This window comes from Catharus ustulatus, chromosome Z, assembly GCF_009819885.2.
Source record: "Catharus ustulatus isolate bCatUst1 chromosome Z, bCatUst1.pri.v2, whole genome shotgun sequence".
Lineage (NCBI taxonomy): Eukaryota > Metazoa > Chordata > Aves > Passeriformes > Turdidae > Catharus > Catharus ustulatus.
In genome coordinates this window covers 50,581,540-50,601,179 of record NC_046262.2, presented here as the reverse complement: position 1 = coordinate 50,601,179, position 19,640 = coordinate 50,581,540, and the positions used below count along the sequence as shown (strand labels likewise).

The 19,640-nt window shown below is 44.5% G+C and overlaps 1 protein-coding gene across 1 annotated transcript in view; it reads right to left on the bottom strand.

Moving 5' to 3' along the window:
• Positions 1 to 18,897, bottom strand: part of COMMD10 (COMM domain containing 10) — a 115,798-nt gene extending 96,901 nt beyond the window's left edge. The window contains exons 1-4 of the mRNA XM_033084942.1: positions 18,794 to 18,897; positions 18,573 to 18,663; positions 15,741 to 15,851; positions 13,722 to 13,877 (exon numbers count right to left, since the gene is read on the bottom strand). Of these exons, the coding sequence (XP_032940833.1) occupies positions 13,722 to 13,877; positions 15,741 to 15,851; positions 18,573 to 18,663; positions 18,794 to 18,825 (390 nt within the window). The 5' untranslated portion in view covers positions 18,826 to 18,897. The remainder of the gene's footprint in view (positions 1 to 13,721; positions 13,878 to 15,740; positions 15,852 to 18,572; positions 18,664 to 18,793) is intronic.
• Between the last annotated feature and the right edge of the window lie 743 nt (positions 18,898 to 19,640).

Here is a 19,640-nt window from a genome sequence, read left to right as displayed (position 1 = left end):
TGCTACCAACACCCTGCCTGACGGGGTGTCAGGTTGTACTCTGACTTTGTCAGGGTTTGGGGTTTGTTTCTTTGTAGTACTGTATTTCTATTTTAATTTCCCTAGTAAAGAACCGATACTTCTAATTCCCATATCTTTGCCTGAAAGCCCCTTGATTTCAAAATTATAATAATTTGGAGGGAGGGGGTTTCCATTCTCCATTTCAAAGAGAAGCTCCTGCCTTTCTCAGCAGACACCTGTCCTCCAAACTAAAACAGCAACTTTTCGTTCTTTGTCCATACATAAGCCGCACCTGATTATAAGCCGCACCATTTTGAATAAAATTTTGGTCCGAACCCAAAGCGCGACTTATAATTGTGAAATTACTGTAATTTAAGCCATCCATACTATCCTAACTGAAACTGATAAGAACAGTGAAGAAATAATGGGATACAAAAGACATCTTCAGGAAATCTTCTTCTTGTGTTATTACAGCAGTATATATCACACTGACAAGAAAACATTTAAAAATCACTCAACAAGATATTGCAAGAAAATAAATAATCCACATGGTAAGAAATTTTCTAGTACAGTTCTTTCATGTGTATTTTTTCAGTTGTTCTAAGTAAATAATCTAGAGGAAAATGAGTATGGCCATCCTTTCACTCAATTTAATTCTTGAAAGAGTACCCGCCATACTTAATTTCTGCCCTGAAGACAAAATATTCCTCAATTCATCATAGAAAACAAAAATCAAAATACTCATCTTTAAAGTTTGGGGATCTCTTTCCCTCATCTTTCAATAATTAATTAGAATAAATTAATTAATGATTAGACAAAATATACTAGGTCACAGTTAAATAATGAGTAATTTTCATTTAAATAAAGTATTGCAATATGTATGGATAGTTTCAACATATTAACTATCAGTTTTGTATAACAGGAGAGGACTAAATGTGTATTATATGTTAAAAAAAAAAATTAGTCTACAATGCATTACTCTAACTTCACACCTGTGTGATCATATCAGCATAAAACTAGAGGAAATCATTCATTTTTCTCTCTAAAATTTACAACCAGAGGTGCCACTTCCACTTTTCATCAGCAAACGCAGCACTCCAGAATCAAAAATCAAAATTAGACACGAAAATATAAATTTTGCCTGCTGTGAAAATGATTTATGAAAATAATTTAGAAGCCATTTAATGGTGACAAAATATGCTTGCGTATGAACTCCTTCAAAAACTCTCTCCCTCTCAAGGAAAGAGTATTACTGCAAAGGAGACAGCAGCAGGATGCAGCCAAAAGTGTACTCAATATGACAAATAAATATTAAAACAGAAAAAAAGGGGTACATTTTTAAGAGAAGACAATGATTGACCGGCAAAATTTGCCAATCACCACAGGTAGGGTCCTCACAATCTGCAATCAGGAAGAGAGTGTTTCCTGTAAAATAAGCCCCAGATCAAACACCAGTCTTCTCCTGATGGGAAACTTGAGCATTGTTAGCATGGCAGATGACTGCACAAACTGCACACTGATTTCTATTGTCCATTGTTGTTAATGACTTCAGTTGAACTCAGGTAGTATGGCTATCTTTGAAGGAAGTTCTGGGTGCTGCAGCTTCTTTTCAGCAGGTCTCGCTCCATAAGCGAGGAATCCTGCAGTGAAACAGCTGGATTTCATATGGTTGCTTGAAATTTCTGACTGCAGTCATTTACGATATTTTTAATAGCAATGGAAAAACATTTCTATTTTTTAATAGAAAACAGAAAATGAAGTAGTTAAAAATCTGTCCCTCTACCGGACAAACATATTCAACTTCAATGCAATTCAGCAGCCCCATTTCATAAATGAGTTACTGAGACATTTTGCAGTTTCAGTGGTAAGTACTCTTTAATGGCAGGTTTAAAATTTATAACATTCATATTTCACCTGTATATATGAATTACAAAATTAGTGACTAGCATCTTCAGCTGACAGTATTATGCAAATCTCCAAATTAAACACAAGATTTGGAGCAGCCCCCATAAAAAAGGGTATGTAACTATCAACAACCACTCATCCACCTAACAGCTTCAGTACAATAGGTTGAAGATTTTTATTAACCACAAGTCTGTATTTACCGTTAGTCGTAACACACATGCACAGCCAAGTTAAGCAGAAGTGACTTCTACACTCAACTACAATTCAACTACAGTGACTCACACTAAATTTTTAAGATTGGACTTTGAAACTTAAATAACACTTTTGCAATGTTTCTCAGTCATGAAGGCAAAATAAAGTAAGAATCAGTAGATGAATCCTATCTACCTAGGCATAATACTACAACGCAATATCAAACCAGATTCTGCCTTAATCTCATAGATACTGTGAGACCATGAGTAAACAGGTAAACGAAAAAGAAAAGGAAGGAGGAATCATATTTTTCACCAGTAGACAAAAATAACTACAAATAAAGGCAGCTGTAACATAAAGGCAAGGAAGGAGTTGGATTGGGCTAGGCAGACAGACAGCGAATTTACAGAATCATGTAAAATATTGATCAAATGGAGCACAGCTCCCAGCGGTGGGGGGAAGAAAAGTATCTTAGCCTCAAAGGAAGGCACTGTTATGAACAAGAGACTGAAAATAGGTTAGGCCAAAGATTCTGTCAAGTGATTAAACCAAGCGAGTGAGATAGAAGCACTGAATGTGAAGAATCTTCACTAATGTGGACAAACTCATCATGTTTGCTGTGCAGCTCTTGGACCCCCTGGCATAACTTTCCCAAATAACATCAGTAACTTAAGAAGGTAGCAAAAAAATTAAAATGAAGAGCAGTAAGTTTTTAACTCTGTAAACTGTTATTTTCAGCTTGCAATTAATGCTAGAAAAAACAACAGGAGCAAAACAAAGAGCCAATACCACACTTCCCTATCAGAGAAGATATCAAGAGCATATTAAAAATAGAAGAAACTAGGATTTAACTCTAAGAGGAAAATATGCACAAATTATGCACCTAAATCCAGCTTATTGGTGAATATTTAACTAGATTCTTCATCTAAAACTAGCTGGAGGTTAATTTCTTCTGATTTCCCATTTTTGTCTTCAGAGATAAAATCACTTTTCAGCAAATTTTACTCAGCATATATACCAAGAAAAGTGGTATATTCAAATCAAACCCCCTCACCTCCTGAACCTTGGAAATCAAGAAAAAGACACAATCCAAAAACAACCAGTATGCTTCAAAAGAAAGGATACAAAAGAAATAATTATATGAAATTGTAGAGTAAGACTAGTGTTAAGCTGCAACTACTTCAAAAGACTTTCCCCTAACTGAAGTTTTCATCTTTAACTGATTTTTGCTCATAAACAGCCAGTTTGAAAGCAAACAGACTCTATGACAAAACAGCATTCCAGTTTCAGAGACCATTTAGGGGTTCACTTTGTGCAAAAGGTAAACATGCTGCTGTGCTCCATATATGGTAAATTTGTGGGCACAGAGTTGCAGTAAAAATGCACACCAGTCTATGACCACTTTTATTAAGTCATGGCATATGGGTGTTTTTATCTAGCAGAAAATATAACAAGATCCAATGGAAGAAAGATTAAGTTGGGACAGTTTTTAATTAGATATAAGGGAAACAATTTTAGTAACCATTAAAAAAAAACTGAAGTCACCTGACATTTCAAGCCTTGAAATCACAACCAGACCCCTGTTACAAAAGTTTTCTGCAAAGGGAAAAATTATGGTTTGTATTATACAGGGAATTACACAAGACAAAGACAGTACTCATTTTTATAGCCTTTTAAAATGCTATTTTGCCTGTAGGAACAGAACAAAAACAGATCTTTCTAAACATTCTCAAAATATACCTTCTTCCAACCTTCATAACTTATACTTTCTTGGTAGAAGACAGAAAATGCCAAGGATAGAAAGCAACTCATTAAAAAATCCTTTAAGAAGTAGTACCTAAAAACTGTAAACAATTAAAATTCCACTAACAAAGCTGAGTGAGTGAAAGAATAAGACTCAGTTGTGCTGACCAGTGGGTGATTAAAATAATCTCATTAGGTATAAAACTTTGTCTCTGTGAGTGTATTGGCACCACACAATGCAAGCTCATTCACAATCCACTGTGACAGTGCCCGTAGGTACAACACTGGTTTTGTGACTTCAGCTTGTCACTGTAAGAACAATTAGTTGATCACATACTAATAAGAAACTGTAAAATTCCTTCTAACAGCTTGAGATGTATTCCTCATTATTTTGCATTCTTCTGATATCAGAAAAAAAATTTCCGCCACAACATACACACAGAGCACATCAAATCTCTTTGGTTTTTTGTTTCTGTTTTTTTGGGGTTTTTTTGGTTGTTTTTTTTTTTTTTTTTTTTTTGCATAACCACAGGATGCAGATGCATGTGTTTCAGAGTATTTCTGTAGATGTGCCAGCATTTAGCAGAGGGAATTTAGCATATTAACATTACATATACACCCATTAGCAAGAAAGCCAGTTTCTGAGAAAATCACTTTCAGAGTTTTTCCCATATGGCTTCAAATAGGCACTCAAGATACAGAACTGACAGCTCTGTCAAGAATTTTAGGTACATAACTTCACCAGTTGCATTCCCACGCATCATTATATTAAGCAACACTGTCTGAAAGCTATAAAAAACTCCTCTTGCTTGGCAACATAGGACTTTTTTCTTTTCCATTATATATATTTTAAGGATACCCTGAATCGTTTTCCAAAACTAGAAAGCTATGAAGCACTTAGCTTGATCTGCCTTTAAAACAGAGATTTGCACAGAATACCAAAACAAATAGAGAGAACATAATATTAGGGGGAGGAGAAGTGGAGAAAAGCAACAAAACTGATGTAAAACTGCCATGAGAATTCAGAGTGAACCCTACCAAAAATATAGCTCTTCTTAGCAGGGAGGAAAAAATACATTTAATCTGATCAGTGTGCCCTCATTTCTAAACTTATACCAAGAAAAGACAAAAACACTGGATCAGATTGATATGAAACTATTATAATCGGCCTATCTTTCTAAAGCCAGATTAAGAATACATTCAAAGGAAAAAATTATAAAGAAACCATCATTTTCATTGACTGGGATTTTATTATCATCAGCAGAAATAATATAATAATGGCACTGCCATATGAGTAAGGACCAAAGAATCAATTAACACAACAGCAGAATATATTTAATTAATAACTCTGTGCAGCTGAAGACTGCCAACAATTCAGCAAAGAAAAATGTAAAGATGAAGAAATAGTATTAAACAGTATAGCTTTTTTTTAACTCCACAGTTTTTATTAATCTCAAGTCAATAACATCCCTGTCTACTATGCAGTCTGCACAAAAAATTTCAAAACCTATGTTCAAAAAAGAATAGTTTTTCTCAAACAAATAGAAATCGTGTACAATATGCCACAGAAAACTTCACCCAATCAGTATTCTAGGAAATACTTGTTTTGCTGCTCTAACAAACACAATTTGACTTGTCATTCTAATGAAGTATCAACCAGCACATTACATTATCACCTCCACCTCTTGCACAGAACTGACAGACCCAGAACTCAGAACACAGTTTTTAACAACTTGTACAGTAATTTCACGAATACAAGCCGCACCAATTTGACCAAAATTTTGGTGGAAACCCGGAAGTGCGGCTAATATTCCGGGGCGGCTAATCTATTAACAAAATTCTAAAAGCTGCCAACACGGAAGTGAGAGCCCGCGGCAGCCCCAAGCCAAGCTGGAGCCCGGCCGGCCCCGGCAGAGGTGGGAAAGCCTGGCAGAGGCGGGGCCAGCAGTGTCGGGGGCGGGCGGCAGAGCCTGAGCCAGCAGGGCGGAGGAGCCCGGGAGAACTGGGGCTAGCAGTGCAGGGGAGCATGGCAGAAGCAGGAAGGCCGGCGGGTGGGGCTGCCTGGCAGCGGGGGAAGCCCAGCATAATCGGGGCCAGCAGCGTGGGGGAGCCCGGCGGTGCGGGGGCCTGCAGTGCCGGCCAGGGCGAGGAAACGCGGCGGCGGTGCAGACGGGAGGGGGCGGCCGGCGAGCGTGGTGGCGGCGGCGGCAGCCCTGCCGGCGGGGCGAGCGAAAGCGGCGCTCGCGAAAGCGCCGCCCGGCGAGCGAAAGCGCCGCCGCGAGCCGCGAACCGCGAGCCGCGAACCGCGAGCCGCGAACCGCGAGCCGCGAACCGCGAGCCGCGAACCGCGAGCCGCGAACCGCGAGCCGCGAGCCGCGAGCCGCGAGCCGCGAACCGCGAGCCGCGAACCGCGAGCCGCGAACCGCGAACCGCGAGCCGCGAACCGCGAGCCGCGAACCGCGAGCCGCGAACCGCGAGCCGCGAGCCGCGAGCCGCGAAAGCGCCGCCGGGAGCCGCGAACCGCGAGCCGCGAAAGCGCCGCCGGGAGCCGCGAACCGCGAGCCGCGAAAGCGCCGCCGGGAGCCGCGAACCGCGAGCCGCGAAAGCGCCGCCGGGAGCCGCGAACCGCGAGCCGCGAAAGCGCCGCCGGGAGCCGCGAGCCGCGAGCCGCGAACCGCGAGCCGCGAGCCGCGAGCCGCGAACCGCGAGCCGCGAGCCGCGAGCCGCGAACCGCGAGCCGCGAACCGCGAGCCGCGAGCCGCGAACCGCGAGCCGCGAACCGCGAGCCGCGAGCCGCGAACCGCGAAAGCGCCGCCGCGAGCCGCGAGCCGCGAACCGCGAGCCGCGAACCGCGAAAGCGCCGCCGCGAACCGCGAGCCGCGAACCGCGAGCCGCGAGCCGCGAGCCGCGAACCGCGAGCCGCGAAAGCGCCGCCGCGAGCCGCGAAAGCGCCGCGGGTCGGGCGCGGCGCGGGGCGGGCGCGGCGCTCGCGAGGCGCGGCGCGGGGCGAGCGAAAGCGGCAGCGGGGCGGACGGCGAGCCCGGCGGCGGCGGCGGCAGCCCTGCCAGCCGGGCGAGCGAACGCGGCAGCGGGGCGGTGCTGACGGGAGAGGGGGGCCAGCGAGCCCGGCGGCGGCGGCAGCACCACCCGGCCAGCCCCGCCGAGCCGTGGCGCTGAGCTGGGCCACCCGGCCCCGTCGGCAACCATGAGCGGGCCGAGCCTGCCTGGCCCCGCCCCGAGCCAGTAAAGCCCGCTATGCCGCGATCCTGTTACTAATTGGCCAATTTGTGAAAGCTGCGCACGGATTCTCGCGACGAACGAAAGTGCGGCTAATATTCGGGGTGCGGCTTATCTATTGACAAAGACAGCAACATTGTCGAGGCACCGGGGGTGCGGCTTATAATCCGTGCGGCTTGTATTCGTGAAACTACTGTACTTTGCAGGCAAGAAAAGCATCAGGTTTAAGAGAAACAGTAAGTCAAAACAGACAAATTATCTGTAAGAAATTATTTCTCATAATAACTAGTGGTCTTAAGTCCAAACCTGAACACTTCTGCAAGCCAAAAGACGCACTGGTCTACTCTCAAAAATGGCAGAAGTTAAATTTTTTAGTTTTATTATGAAATAACAAACTTGGACACTCAGTTACTGACTAGTTTTGACCATAAGCTAACCAATTCCACAGATTCCAATGTTTTCTTAATGTTAAACCATAACCCTAACAAAAAAAAATCCCAACCTGTCTGCCATTTTTTATTGTTTTGAAACAGAAATGGACAATTACTGCCCAGTGTTTCTTGAGCACATGACAGAAAATACTGTACTATCAACATTTCAATGCTTTTGAAACAGACAACCGCTAAGCACTATGTGTCAGGAAAGACTTAGAATTATTTTGCCACACACATTTTAATAAAACATAATATAAAATGCCAAATAGATCTTTCTTACTTACATCATAAACTTTATCTTTTGAGTGTGTACAGGGACAGTGAGTACGTGCTGGAACAGAACTATCGAGACCTCAGCAATGTTAATCATAACCCTGATTGTGCATTTGGATCCACACAAGCAATCCCTTTACATATCCACTAAAGCTGCTTTAAAGAAAATTCAGAGTTACTAATGTGCAGGAAACAAATGGTAAGCAAAAGTACCAAAGAATCACATATAAATTCACCTCAACATCACCTCACAGGACACCACCTCAACAGGACAGCAACAGTCTCTACCAAATATGCAATGACAACCAAAAAGCCTGTTATGTATTTTTAAAAGAACACGAAAGAGAAAAGAAAAACCAGCCAACAACTAGTATTCATAGACTCACAGAATGGTTTGGATCAGACGTGACCTCTGAAAATCATCTAGTCCATCTAGGGTCTCACCATCCTCATCAAGAATTTCTTCCTTAAATCCATAATCCTTCAATTCAAAATCACTGCCCCTTGTTCTGCCACTACATGTCCCAGTAAAAACTCTCCATCTTTCTTGTAAGACACCTTTAAGTACTGAATGGCTACAATAACGTTTTTCTGGAGGATTCTCCTCTGCAGGCTAAACAATCCCTACTCTCCCAGTCTGTCTTCACAGCAAAGGTGTTCCTGTCCTTGTACCACTTCAGTGGCCCTCCTGTGAACCCATTTCAACAGATCTGAGTCTGTCTCATGGTGGGGGACCCTCAGCCCCTCATGCAATACTCCAGGTGATGTCTGAGAAGGGCTGAGAGGAGTAGTTGGTACACCAAAGGGATGCCATCCAGAGATGATCCATGATCCTTGCCCTGCACTCAATAATGGTGAGGCTTCACCTGGACTAGCATAATCAGTGTTGGGCTTCACAGTATAGTCATGTAGGTACCGGAAAGAGGACAGCAAAGGCTCCAAGATGATGAAGGAATAGGAGCACCTCATATGTGAGAAGAAGCCACAAGAGAGCTTTTTAACTCCTTATGTGAAGGAAAGCTATTAAGACTGAGCCAGGCTCTTTACAGTGATGCCCTGTAACAGGACAAGTGACAACAGGCACAAACTAAAACATGGGAGGCTCTCTCTGAACACAGGAAAACATTCAGGCACTTCAAGAGCAGTCAAGAACTGACAAAGGATACCCAGGAAAGTAGTAGAATCTGCATCCTTACAGATGCTCAGGTGCTGTCTGGTCCTGAGCTACTGGGTTTAAAGGGAGCTCAAGTTACCTCGGCTTGAGTAGAGGGGGTGGATCAAATACACTCCAGAGGTTCCTCCCAGCTTCAACTATCCTATGATTATGTTGCTGGAACTTGTGATAATATAAATATCATTCTTTTTCTGTACAGAATATTGCTTTTGGAAGAGAAGTGAACAATGTAAACTGGGAATTCACATATGGTCATGTAAACAAATACTGATAAAGAAGGCATATTTATAGGACTGGTTGTTTAATATGTTACACCCATATTTACATGTTGAAGAAGGTATTAGAAATTTAATACATATCTCTTTTTGCAAAGAAGTAAGTTAATATAATCTCTAAATCAACATAAATACCTAAATTGTATATCTAATCTAAAAAAGCAATCACCCTTCTGTAAATATTTTTCAGGATTATAAATTTTTTTAAACTTCAATTGAAGAGATGAACATTTACAGAAAATTGGCTTGTACAGCAATGTACTACAACTAAGAAAATATTTGCCCACTGTTTTTCAAGGTACAGAAAGGTAATACAAAAATACGTGAGATATGCAATTACACACAATATTGAAGGAAACAATGCAGTCACCTACTGCACTTGTAAGATATTACAAAGAGATTCAGAAGATTACAAGAACAAGGCAAGTAGTTTTTCCATGACAATGCAATTTTAAAAATATTTTACTTCTTGCTAGCAGAATAAGTTATTTATTCAGCAATTAGTTTTGTGAACTTAATCTTAAAAGAAAAATCTCATGAACTTCAAGTCTAAAGGAGCAATACTTCAGAGACTTTCAAAACAAACTGAGAAAGAAAATTCAAGTTACAATTTAAATCACACTCCAACTGATACTCAACCTGTTATCTGGGCAAAAAGGCAAAAGGGAAAACGATGGCTTAAGCATATGTTGGGACACACACCTGTATTTAAACCTGCTTTCCCACTAAAAAACAAGTAACATTTTTGCAGTTGCTTTCTGGCAAGCTCAATTAAAAATGACAGTTTAAAACTTCTTTATATGGGATGCAATACAGGAGGAAAACACCACAGCATTAGCAGATGGTGCTGAAGTTAGAAAGAACCTTCAAAACCATAACATACACCAGAAATACTGTATCTTGTAGGGCTCTAAAAGTTGAGACAAGTAAAAGAGCAACGTCATTTCCAAACCAGGTCACAGAAGGACCATGGGTATGTATGATACAAGCTGGAAATGAAAGAGGATGAAAGGTGTTTTTATTAGTTTCTCATATGCTAAGGTGCCAGCAGTAAAATATACATTAATATATAGCCTGCCTGAAGAAAATTTTTAAAGACATCTGCTTTGTAGGCTATCTTCAGAAAGCAGTTTTGCACATAGACTCTGTATGTTGAAAAGTTTACTTTTCATTATTTCACTTGATTTTCAAATTACTTATCTCGTTCAATGGACAGTCATACCTGCCTCTATACTTACTGTACCATTAACCACTTAAACTTTGGGACTTGTACACTTGTACACTTTAAAGAGAAACAGAAACCCAAAATATCTTGCTGGTTTTTGTGGGTTTTCTGCACACTTAGACTACCAGTCATTTGCCCTGTTAAATTAATGAGTTATTATAATTTTGCATACCAGAATCCTGTAAGTTTTGTGTCTAAATTTACCCAGTTTTTCAAAGGATCAAGTTTAAATACTTTGAAAAAAAATCAATTGTGACGCAATTCAGAGTATCTTTAGTCTGTTCCATAGATATATCTCATTTTCTCAAAATGTGAATTTTACAACTAAGTGAAATTCTAGATTTACTTAGGAGCAAGCAGGCTGGTACAAATTACGTTGTTCTAGTTCTCTCTGTGCATCATGTATACTTAATATATACAATTTATTTTCTATGCTTATCTTATTCACCAAATCATTAATTAGCAAACTGAAGCTTATCCCAACAAAATATAAAGCAATGATAAAAATAAAGTAAGAATACTTGAGTCATGTTTCACAATTTTTTCTAAAAATTTGATGTTGGCTGACATTAGTCTGTTCTATATACAATTCCTTACGCATTTGAAGGATTATTACAAATCAACAAAATGATGTTATACCTTGTCACAGATATAGATGTCTATATATAAAGATACAACGAGACTTCCAAAGCATGTAGCAAGTTTTAAGTGGCAAGAGGCATACAGGAAACAAGATTACAGTAGTTTCACGAATACAAGCCGCACGGATTATAAGCCGCACCCCCGGTGCCTCGACAATGTTGCTGTCTTTGTCAATAGATAAGCCGCACCCCGAATACTAGCCGCACTTTCGTTCGTCGCGAGAATCCGTGCGCAGCTTTCACAAATTGGCCAATTAGTAACAGGATCGCGGCATAGCGGGGTTTACTGGCTCGGGGTGGGGCCAGGCAGGCTCGGTCCGCTCATGGTTGCCGACGGGGCCGGGTAGCCCAGTTCAGCGCCACGGCTCGGCGGGGCTGGCCGGGTGGTGCTGCCGCCGCCGCCGGGCTCGCTGGCCCCCCTCTCCCGTCAGCACCGCCTCGCCGCTGCGTTTACGTACTCGCCCTGCCGGCGGACCAGCCACTGCCGCCGCTGGCAGGCATGCCGGCCGCCTCGCCGCTGCGCTGTTTACGTACTCGCCCTGCCGGCGGGCCAGCCACTGCCGCCGCTGGCAGGCATGCCGGCCGCCTCGCCACTGCGTTGTTTACGTACTCGCCCTGCCAGCGGGCCAGCCACTGCCGCCGCTGGCAGGCATACCGGTCGCCTCGCCGCTGCGTTGTTTACGTACTCGCCCTGCCGGCGGGCCAGCCACTGCCGCCGCTGGCAGGCATGCCGGCCGCCTTGCCGCTGTGCTGTTTACGTACTCGCCCTGCCGGCGGGTCAGCCACTGCCGCCGCTGGCAGGCATGCCGGCCGCCTCGCCGCTGCGCTGTTTACGTACTCGCCCTGCCGGCGGGGCAGCCACTGCCGCCGCTGGCAGGCATGCCGGCCGCCTCGCCGCTGCGTTGTTTACGTACTCGCCCTGCCGGCGGACCAGCCACTGCCGCCGCTGGTAGGCATACCGGCCGCCTCGCCGCTGCGCTGTTTACGTACTCGCCCTGCCGGCGGGCCAGCCACCGCCGCCGCTGGCAGGCATGCCGGCCGCCTCACCGCTGCGTTGTTTACGTACTCGCCCTGCCGGCGGACCAGCCACTGCCGCCGCTGGCAGGCATACCGGCCGCCTCGCCGCTGCGCTGTTTACGTACTCGCCCTGCCGGCGGGCCAGCCACTGCCGCCGCCGGGCTCGCTGGCCCCCCTCTCCTGTCAGCACCGCCCCGCTGCCGCGTTCCCTAGCCCTGCCGGCGGGCTGCCGCCGCCACCGCCCGGCTCGCCGGCCGCGCCGCGTTCCCTAGCCCTGCCGGCGGGCTGCCGCCGCCCGGCTCGCCGGCCGCGCCGCGTTCCCTAGCCCTGCCCGCCGCCGCCCGGCTCGCCGGCCGCGCCGCGTTCCCTAGCCCTGCCGGCGGGCTGCCGCCGCCCAGTTCGCCAGCCGCGCCGCGTTCCCTAGCCCTGCCCGCCGCCGCCCGGCTCGCCGGCCGCGCCGCGTTCCCTAGCCCTGCCGGCGGGCTGCCGCCGCCCGGCTCGCCGGCCGCGCCGCGTTCCCTAGCCCTGCCCGCCGCCGCCCGGCTCGCCGGCCGCGCCGCGCCGCGTTCCCTAGCCCTGCCGGCGGGCTGCCGCCGCCGCCGCCCGGTTCGCCGGCCGCGCCGCGCCGCGTTCCCTAGCCCTGCCGGCGGGCTGCCGCCGCCGGGCTCGCCGGCCGCCCCCTCCCGTCTGCACTGCCGCCGCGTTTCCTCGCCCTGGCCAGCACTGCAGGCCCCCGCACCGCCGGGCTCCCCCATGCTGCTGGCCCCGATTCTGCTGGGCTTCCCCCGCTGCCAGGTAGCCCCACCCGCCGGCCTTCCTGCTTCTGCCATGCTCCCCTGCACTGCTAGCCCCAGTTCTCCCAGGCTCCCCCGCCCTACTGACCCGGCTCTGCCGCCCCCCTGCCCCGCCCTGCTGGCTCAGGCTCTGCCGCCCGCCCCCCACACTGCTGGCCCCGCCTCTGCCAGGCTTTCCCACCTCTGCCGGGGCCGGCCGGGCTCCAGCTTGGCTTGGGGCTGCCGCGGGCTCTCACTTCCGTGTTGGCAGCTTTTAGAATTTTGTTAATGTATTAGCCACCCCGGAATATTAGCCGCACTTCCGGGTTTCCACCAAAATTTTGGTCAAATTGGTGCAGCTTGTATTCGTGAAATTACTGTATATGCCATCATAGAAAAACACCACAAAACTGTATCAAATATGTTGGAAAATTCACTATGCTACCAGCTTACAAAATTCAAGATGGCAGGAGCTCAGATACAAGTGCAGAGAATGACCAGTCTGATGAGCTCAATCACCACAAATGCTCACGAATACATTGTCCCCTGGCCATGCTGCAAAGCCTGTTCATAAACAGTATGCAGGTTGCTAACAGTGCAATATAGCTGGGTTCCAGCAGTTACAGCAGATCAACTAACATGTAACATCTCGTTAAGACAACAGAATTCAACTGTCCCAAACAAATTTATTAGATTGAGACAGATGAATTCTAAAGGTCACATGTAAATGACCTGGCTTGTCACAAACTTTGCCCCTTAGTTTAAATTCCTTGCTTTAAACCAAACTAATAACAACTTTATTCTCTCTCAGAAGAAAAACCACACACATTACCTTCTGAGGGGTCAAAACCCTCTGCCTGAACTTTTCAATTGTATCTTGACCTGCAGCTGCCCATGCACTAGCAAATGCTTCAGCTTTGTCTTCATCCAGGTGAATGCTCTGTAGCTGCTGCTGCAATGAAGCAGGCTTCAAATTGTGATAGACTGCCTGTTAAAGGAAAAATAGCTGCTGTTGCTGTGCTGTTCTACAAGTCATAGTAGATATGTTCTAGCACAAATGGCCACCGTGTTCACAAGATCTTTACTAGCAACTCCACTAGGTGAACTATATGCATCCTGTTCATCTTAACCCTCTTGCTAAAAAGAAAACTGTAATAATCTCAAAACACAGTGCAACAAATTACTTTTCTCTAGATAGACAAACTATTAAAAAATGTAGACACAATCCAGATCCGAGTATATGTATAGGTTTCTACTGTACATAATGGCAAAGCAGTTAACAATGAAAAAAATGGGCTTTGAAGTCAATTGTGACCATCAAGAAAGAGGAACTTTTCCAAATTCACACTATTCAAGCAAACCTAAACTACAAGGTAATATTCTGAAAAAAAAAACAAGAACAGTTTGCCTAAACTGAGTGAGATATTACCTCCTCACTAGTGTTAATTTTTTTGTGGAAGACATTCTGTATGATTCCTCACTTTCAAAACAGGACTGTGTCACCTCCAGATCAGGTTAAAAAAAGAAACAACATATGTGGCAAAGACTGTATGGCAGTCTTTTTATCCATAATGCCTCCACAGACCAAAGAGCTGTTTAAACAATTATTATCGACCAAACAAGCAGTTGCTCCAAGAATGCACTTTCAAAGGATCAAGTTTAAATACTTTGAAAAAAAATCAATTGTGACGCAATTCAGAGTATCTTTAGTCTGTTCCATAGATATATCTCATTTTCTCAAAATGTGAATTTTACATCTAAGTGTAAAAGTTCATTTCCTATTAGTAGGAAAACACAGTTCTCATACAACATGTAGTCCATCTCAGACTCTTTTTTTTGGCAGATACTATTATTCTTCCCTCTTTTTTTTTTTTTAATGTAAAAGAAGCAAGAAGACAATTACCTGCTTTTTCTAATCATCTTCAGTAATTATAATAGAAATTAAGCAGTCTGAAGAAATCAGGACAAAGCAGTAAACAGGTAATTCTCCTGTTTTGCTGAGATGACAATTTAAAATTCCAGTCTGGAGATGACCTCAGACTTCATTTTGATTTTTTGGTGGACACGAGCTATGAGGAAGATTGTTTTATTCCTAATGCAGTGGAATGTGTTAATTAAGTGAACTGATCATAAACTGACAAGTATAAGAAAAGACCAGATTTAAATCCACCAAAAGACTGTAACTATGCATGCCCTCTGCACAAAATTCCACTTTCCATATTTGCATGAAATGGATGGATAACATCATGTGCTTAACGATTTTTAAAACAGTTACCATATTCATCGGGTAATATAACAGCTTTCCAGCTTTAGCAGAGGTAGACCACAGAATCAGAAAAGATAAGATGGCTGCACGGTACTACACCATGCAGTCATCCACTCCTCCAAATACTTGAGCTACATTAGTTGCGCCTGTTCACCTCAGTACAGACTGCTCCTGTGCATGAAAATTTTCCATAACTGACTCTTAAAGTAACCTAAGCTGTGCTCAGTAATCTTATCTAGGATTTTCCTCACAAGAGCTTTAAAAATGCATGGCTGGCTTGATATAACGAATAAGAGAGTATACCATATCTCATAATTATCAAGAGTTCTCCTGGAGTCATGCAGACCTCACTTCTACTATTAATATTTACATTATCTGAAAAACCACTGCACAAATGCGCCTAGTACCATCCAAATCACAAAGGCACGAAACAAAAAGCACTTAAATCATAATCCCAAAACATTCAAAATATACTACAGATATATTTTCATTAATTCCTTTTTAACTTCACTGTCCTATTTTTGAAATTTATAGCTGGATTTAAAAAAAAACATTTATCAATGCTTAATGGTGAAAACAAAATACCTGTTCCAAAATGAATGATATAGTTTCAAGAACCAGATGAAGATCCTGTTTTTCCAATGAAAAAGCTATTTGAAGTTTTTCTTCCTCCTCTTCACTGAAGGTACTTTCAGCCTGAAGCACAAAAATAGTTAATCCTGACATTTCATTTAAGGACCAAGAACATACTTAACAAAATAAAGAACTTTCTCTTCATCATTATAAATGCAGCGGTTATCCAGTTGTTTCCAAATAGAAATTACGAAGCAAATTCAATACCTCTCACTGAAAATCAAAATTAAAAGCTAACACCGTACCACAGAATTACATATATCAGAAGACAAAGCTTTCCCTTTGTACATCATAGACATTACAGAAATATTCTTCTTTCAATTACCAGATCATCTTCAACAACCTTTCATAAATAAAAATAAGGCATTATTTAAATCGCATCCCAGAAAACAGAACACAACACTGTAGTTAAGTTAGTTAGTTAGTCACATATGTTTCTTCCATTCTGGATACCCTTCTAAAAACAACCATGCTATTACAAAGGAAATAAAGGCCTAATGTATACTTATTTTGAAAGTCAAATTTGAATCTATAGTCTACTGTGTTGCTGAAGACTATTGAGAATGTGCTATACTTTTAAAATAACAGCAGTTTTACTTATTATACTACAGCAAATTAAAAAGTAATTTAAAATGCAGATATTGTCTTCTTTTAAAACCAATTACTAATAAACACCACATTTAGATCACTTAGTAATCCAAAACTGCAAAGCTAGACAAGCAAAAGAATTTAGTTGTCCAAATTAAAAAATGAGGCAATTAAACAAAACTTTCAATGATCACAATGCTTATAACAAGAGTACCAAAATGGAAACATTATTTGAATCATTAGTTGTTAAAAGGAAATGAAGAGCTCCCAGTGTCTGCTTTGTTAAGGCAATGAAGTTCATTTCAAGCTTCCAGCAATTTAGCTAGTTACTTAGTCAGGTACTTTAGAAAGTGAAATTATTCATGAGACTGAGTGGGTTGAATTATAATAAGCACTTTCACTCCTGTAAACGCAAATTAAAACTGTGAAGAGCTACTAAAATGCTAAGGAGTAGTAAAAACGAACAAACCAAACAAAAAGTTGGTGATACATTCCAGTTACCAAACAGTTAATATCCATGCAAAACAACTGAGAAAACTCTCTACAATAACAACAGCATCCAAGCTAGTGATGTTAATAGAAAAAAAAAAAAAAAAAGGCAGTTGAATCTTACAGGCAGTTGAGTTCTTTCACACTTAAAATCTTTCATATATTTTCATTTTTTCCATGGTGTTCCTGTTATATTTTATCATTTACTCTATCTGTATGTGCATACAGAAAACAAATTCTGTGTTTCTTTTTATACTTTTTCTAAACACAAAACAATGGAATAAACAAAATCTGGCAGTGTAAGACAACGAAACTATCAAAATGATTTCTGGTGGAAGATTCATTTCACAGTGTTCCCTGCAATATTTAGTACAAAATTTAGAGTTGATATTTGAGCACCATAAAATGAAACTGACTACTGACTTACTTTTTTTTTTCTTTCTGCAATCAAAAACATCTTCTGCAAAGACAACAGAAATGTCCACTAAAAGACTAAAAGCCGGATTTAATTTTTATCCTCAATTCCACATGTGTCTTTAGTTGATGGACATGCACAAATGCAAAAAAATAAATAAAACACTTACTTAGCATTTGTTTTGCATTGTAAAATGTGGAATATGTAATATTTTCTTAAGAAAATATGTTCTTTGATGTTTGATCCTTGTATACTTTCAAGCCTAATCAACAGGAAAGATGATTTAATCCATGAAACAGATAGCAGCTAACAAACTCTAAGTGATGTGCTGATTTTAGAAAGACAAATTAATTCTTGGAAGAACAATTGGAAGAACTGCCTTGTTGCAATTGTTGGAAGAATTGCCTTGTTAAGGTTTAGGGCTTGACATGCATTAGTGACCTCAGACCTAGGTGTAGGTTAACAAAACTTGGGAAGAAAGATGTACCACTGATTCTGAACACAAAGAATGCAGAATTTATGGGCCTCAAGGACATTGGGCAGAACTCCCAAGATAAGGGAGAAACAGATAAAGCCAACTCAGCAACAGTGCTGAAAGCAGCTCTGACTGGGTGAAAGGTAATTCCTGCAGGGGGATCTGTGACCACCGGCTCACAGAGCACCAACCCAAGGAACCACTGACTCAAGAGAAGAGAAAGACTAAGCATGCAGAGTAATTAGTATGAGAAGCGAGAGAATAATCAACCAATAGAAGACAGAATGTTGACTAACAAGAACTCTGTAACTTGTTACCAACGAACACTGTTTGCTAAAATGTATAGACGGTAAAAAGTTTTGATGGTTGGTGTGCTTGACTCGGGGAATACCACTGAAAACTGGGCCTGCACACTGCTGAAATAAATAACCAAAGTCTCGCTCGAGTGTGTGATCACTGGCATTTTGCAAACGGGAAAGCAAATCCGGGTTTGGCGGACAACATTCGTGAAAAGGCCAAGCAACTCGCCGTGTCCCCTGACAGCACTCTCGAGGCACCAGCACCTGGAGGCAGCGGGCATCACTTTTTATCACGCCATTAATCACCGGCTTTTATTTCATCCCCCCGATACAGTTCTGACGAATTTGTGACGAATGAAATTAAGCTCTAAAATCCTTGAGAAAGGGCGGGGGGAGGAGGGATGTTCAGGCTCCGCAGCCGCATCGCCCAAGCTCCGGCCGGGCCCGGGCCGCGCTTTCCCAGCACCGCCGAGCCCCCGTCCCCGCCGCTCCCAGCCGGCTCCCAGCGCCCCGCCAACCTTCAGGTGCAGCTTCTGGAGAAGACGGGAGACGAGCCGCGGAAACCGGCCCGGGTCCACGGCATTGAGCAACGACACGGCCCTGCGGATGCTGGGAGAAAGGAGGGAGAGGGGTCAGAGGGGCCCTGGCCCCGCTGCGCCCCGGCACCGTGGCGGGATCTGCTCCGCCCGCCCCGGCGGGGCAGCGCGGCCCGGCGGGGGCGCCGCCGGAGCGCCGGTACCTGTCGCTCTCCGGCACGACGGGCGCCGCCATGGCTGTGGCCTGGGCCCGCCCCCGACGGCGGCCTGGCCAGGCCAAGAGCTGCCGTGCCGCTCGCAGCGAGAGCAGCGCCAACCCGCGGGATCAGGGAATGAACTCGGGGGAGAAAGACATCTGGGATTATCCTGTTCCAGCCCATCATTGGGCACCACCATGTCAGTTAGACTACGACACTGGAGTGTCACGTCCAGGCTTTCCTTAAACACCCCTAGGGACGCCGACTCTAGCACCTCCCCGAGTAGTCCATTCTAATGTTTAATCACACTTTCTGCGGAGACATTCCTCCTTAGGTCCAGCCTCAAGCTCGCCGGGCGTCCCGTCGCTGGTAGCCTGAGAGGAGGCGCGGACCCTGCCCTGAGAGCGCTCCCCGAGCTGCAGGAGCGCCCTCAGGGGACGGGCCCGAGCCGCCCTGGGGCCGCCTGAAGGCAGCGGGACAAGTGCTCGTCCTTGGGCCGCATCCCTGAGCCCTCTCTGTGCGGCACTGCACAGCACCTCAGCTCCACATTTGCTCCCATGTGGGAGAGCACAGTCAGCCCTAAAACACCTGCCATCACGGTTCTTGTTTGTAGGCCGTGAACCTGTCAAAGCAAACTGCTAGCCTTACAGCAACAGCAAATTGCTCTGGAGGCCGTGGAATCTGCAGTGACTGGCTGCATTCCCACCTTCCCCAAACAGCCTGTGCCCAGGTAATGCTGCCAAAATCCCACCCTGTACAACGCCATTGAACTGCCCAGCATAAGACACAGAGCAACACCCTGCCTTGTTTCAGGCCAAGTGCAAGGTTCTCAAGCTACCTGAGCAGAACTACC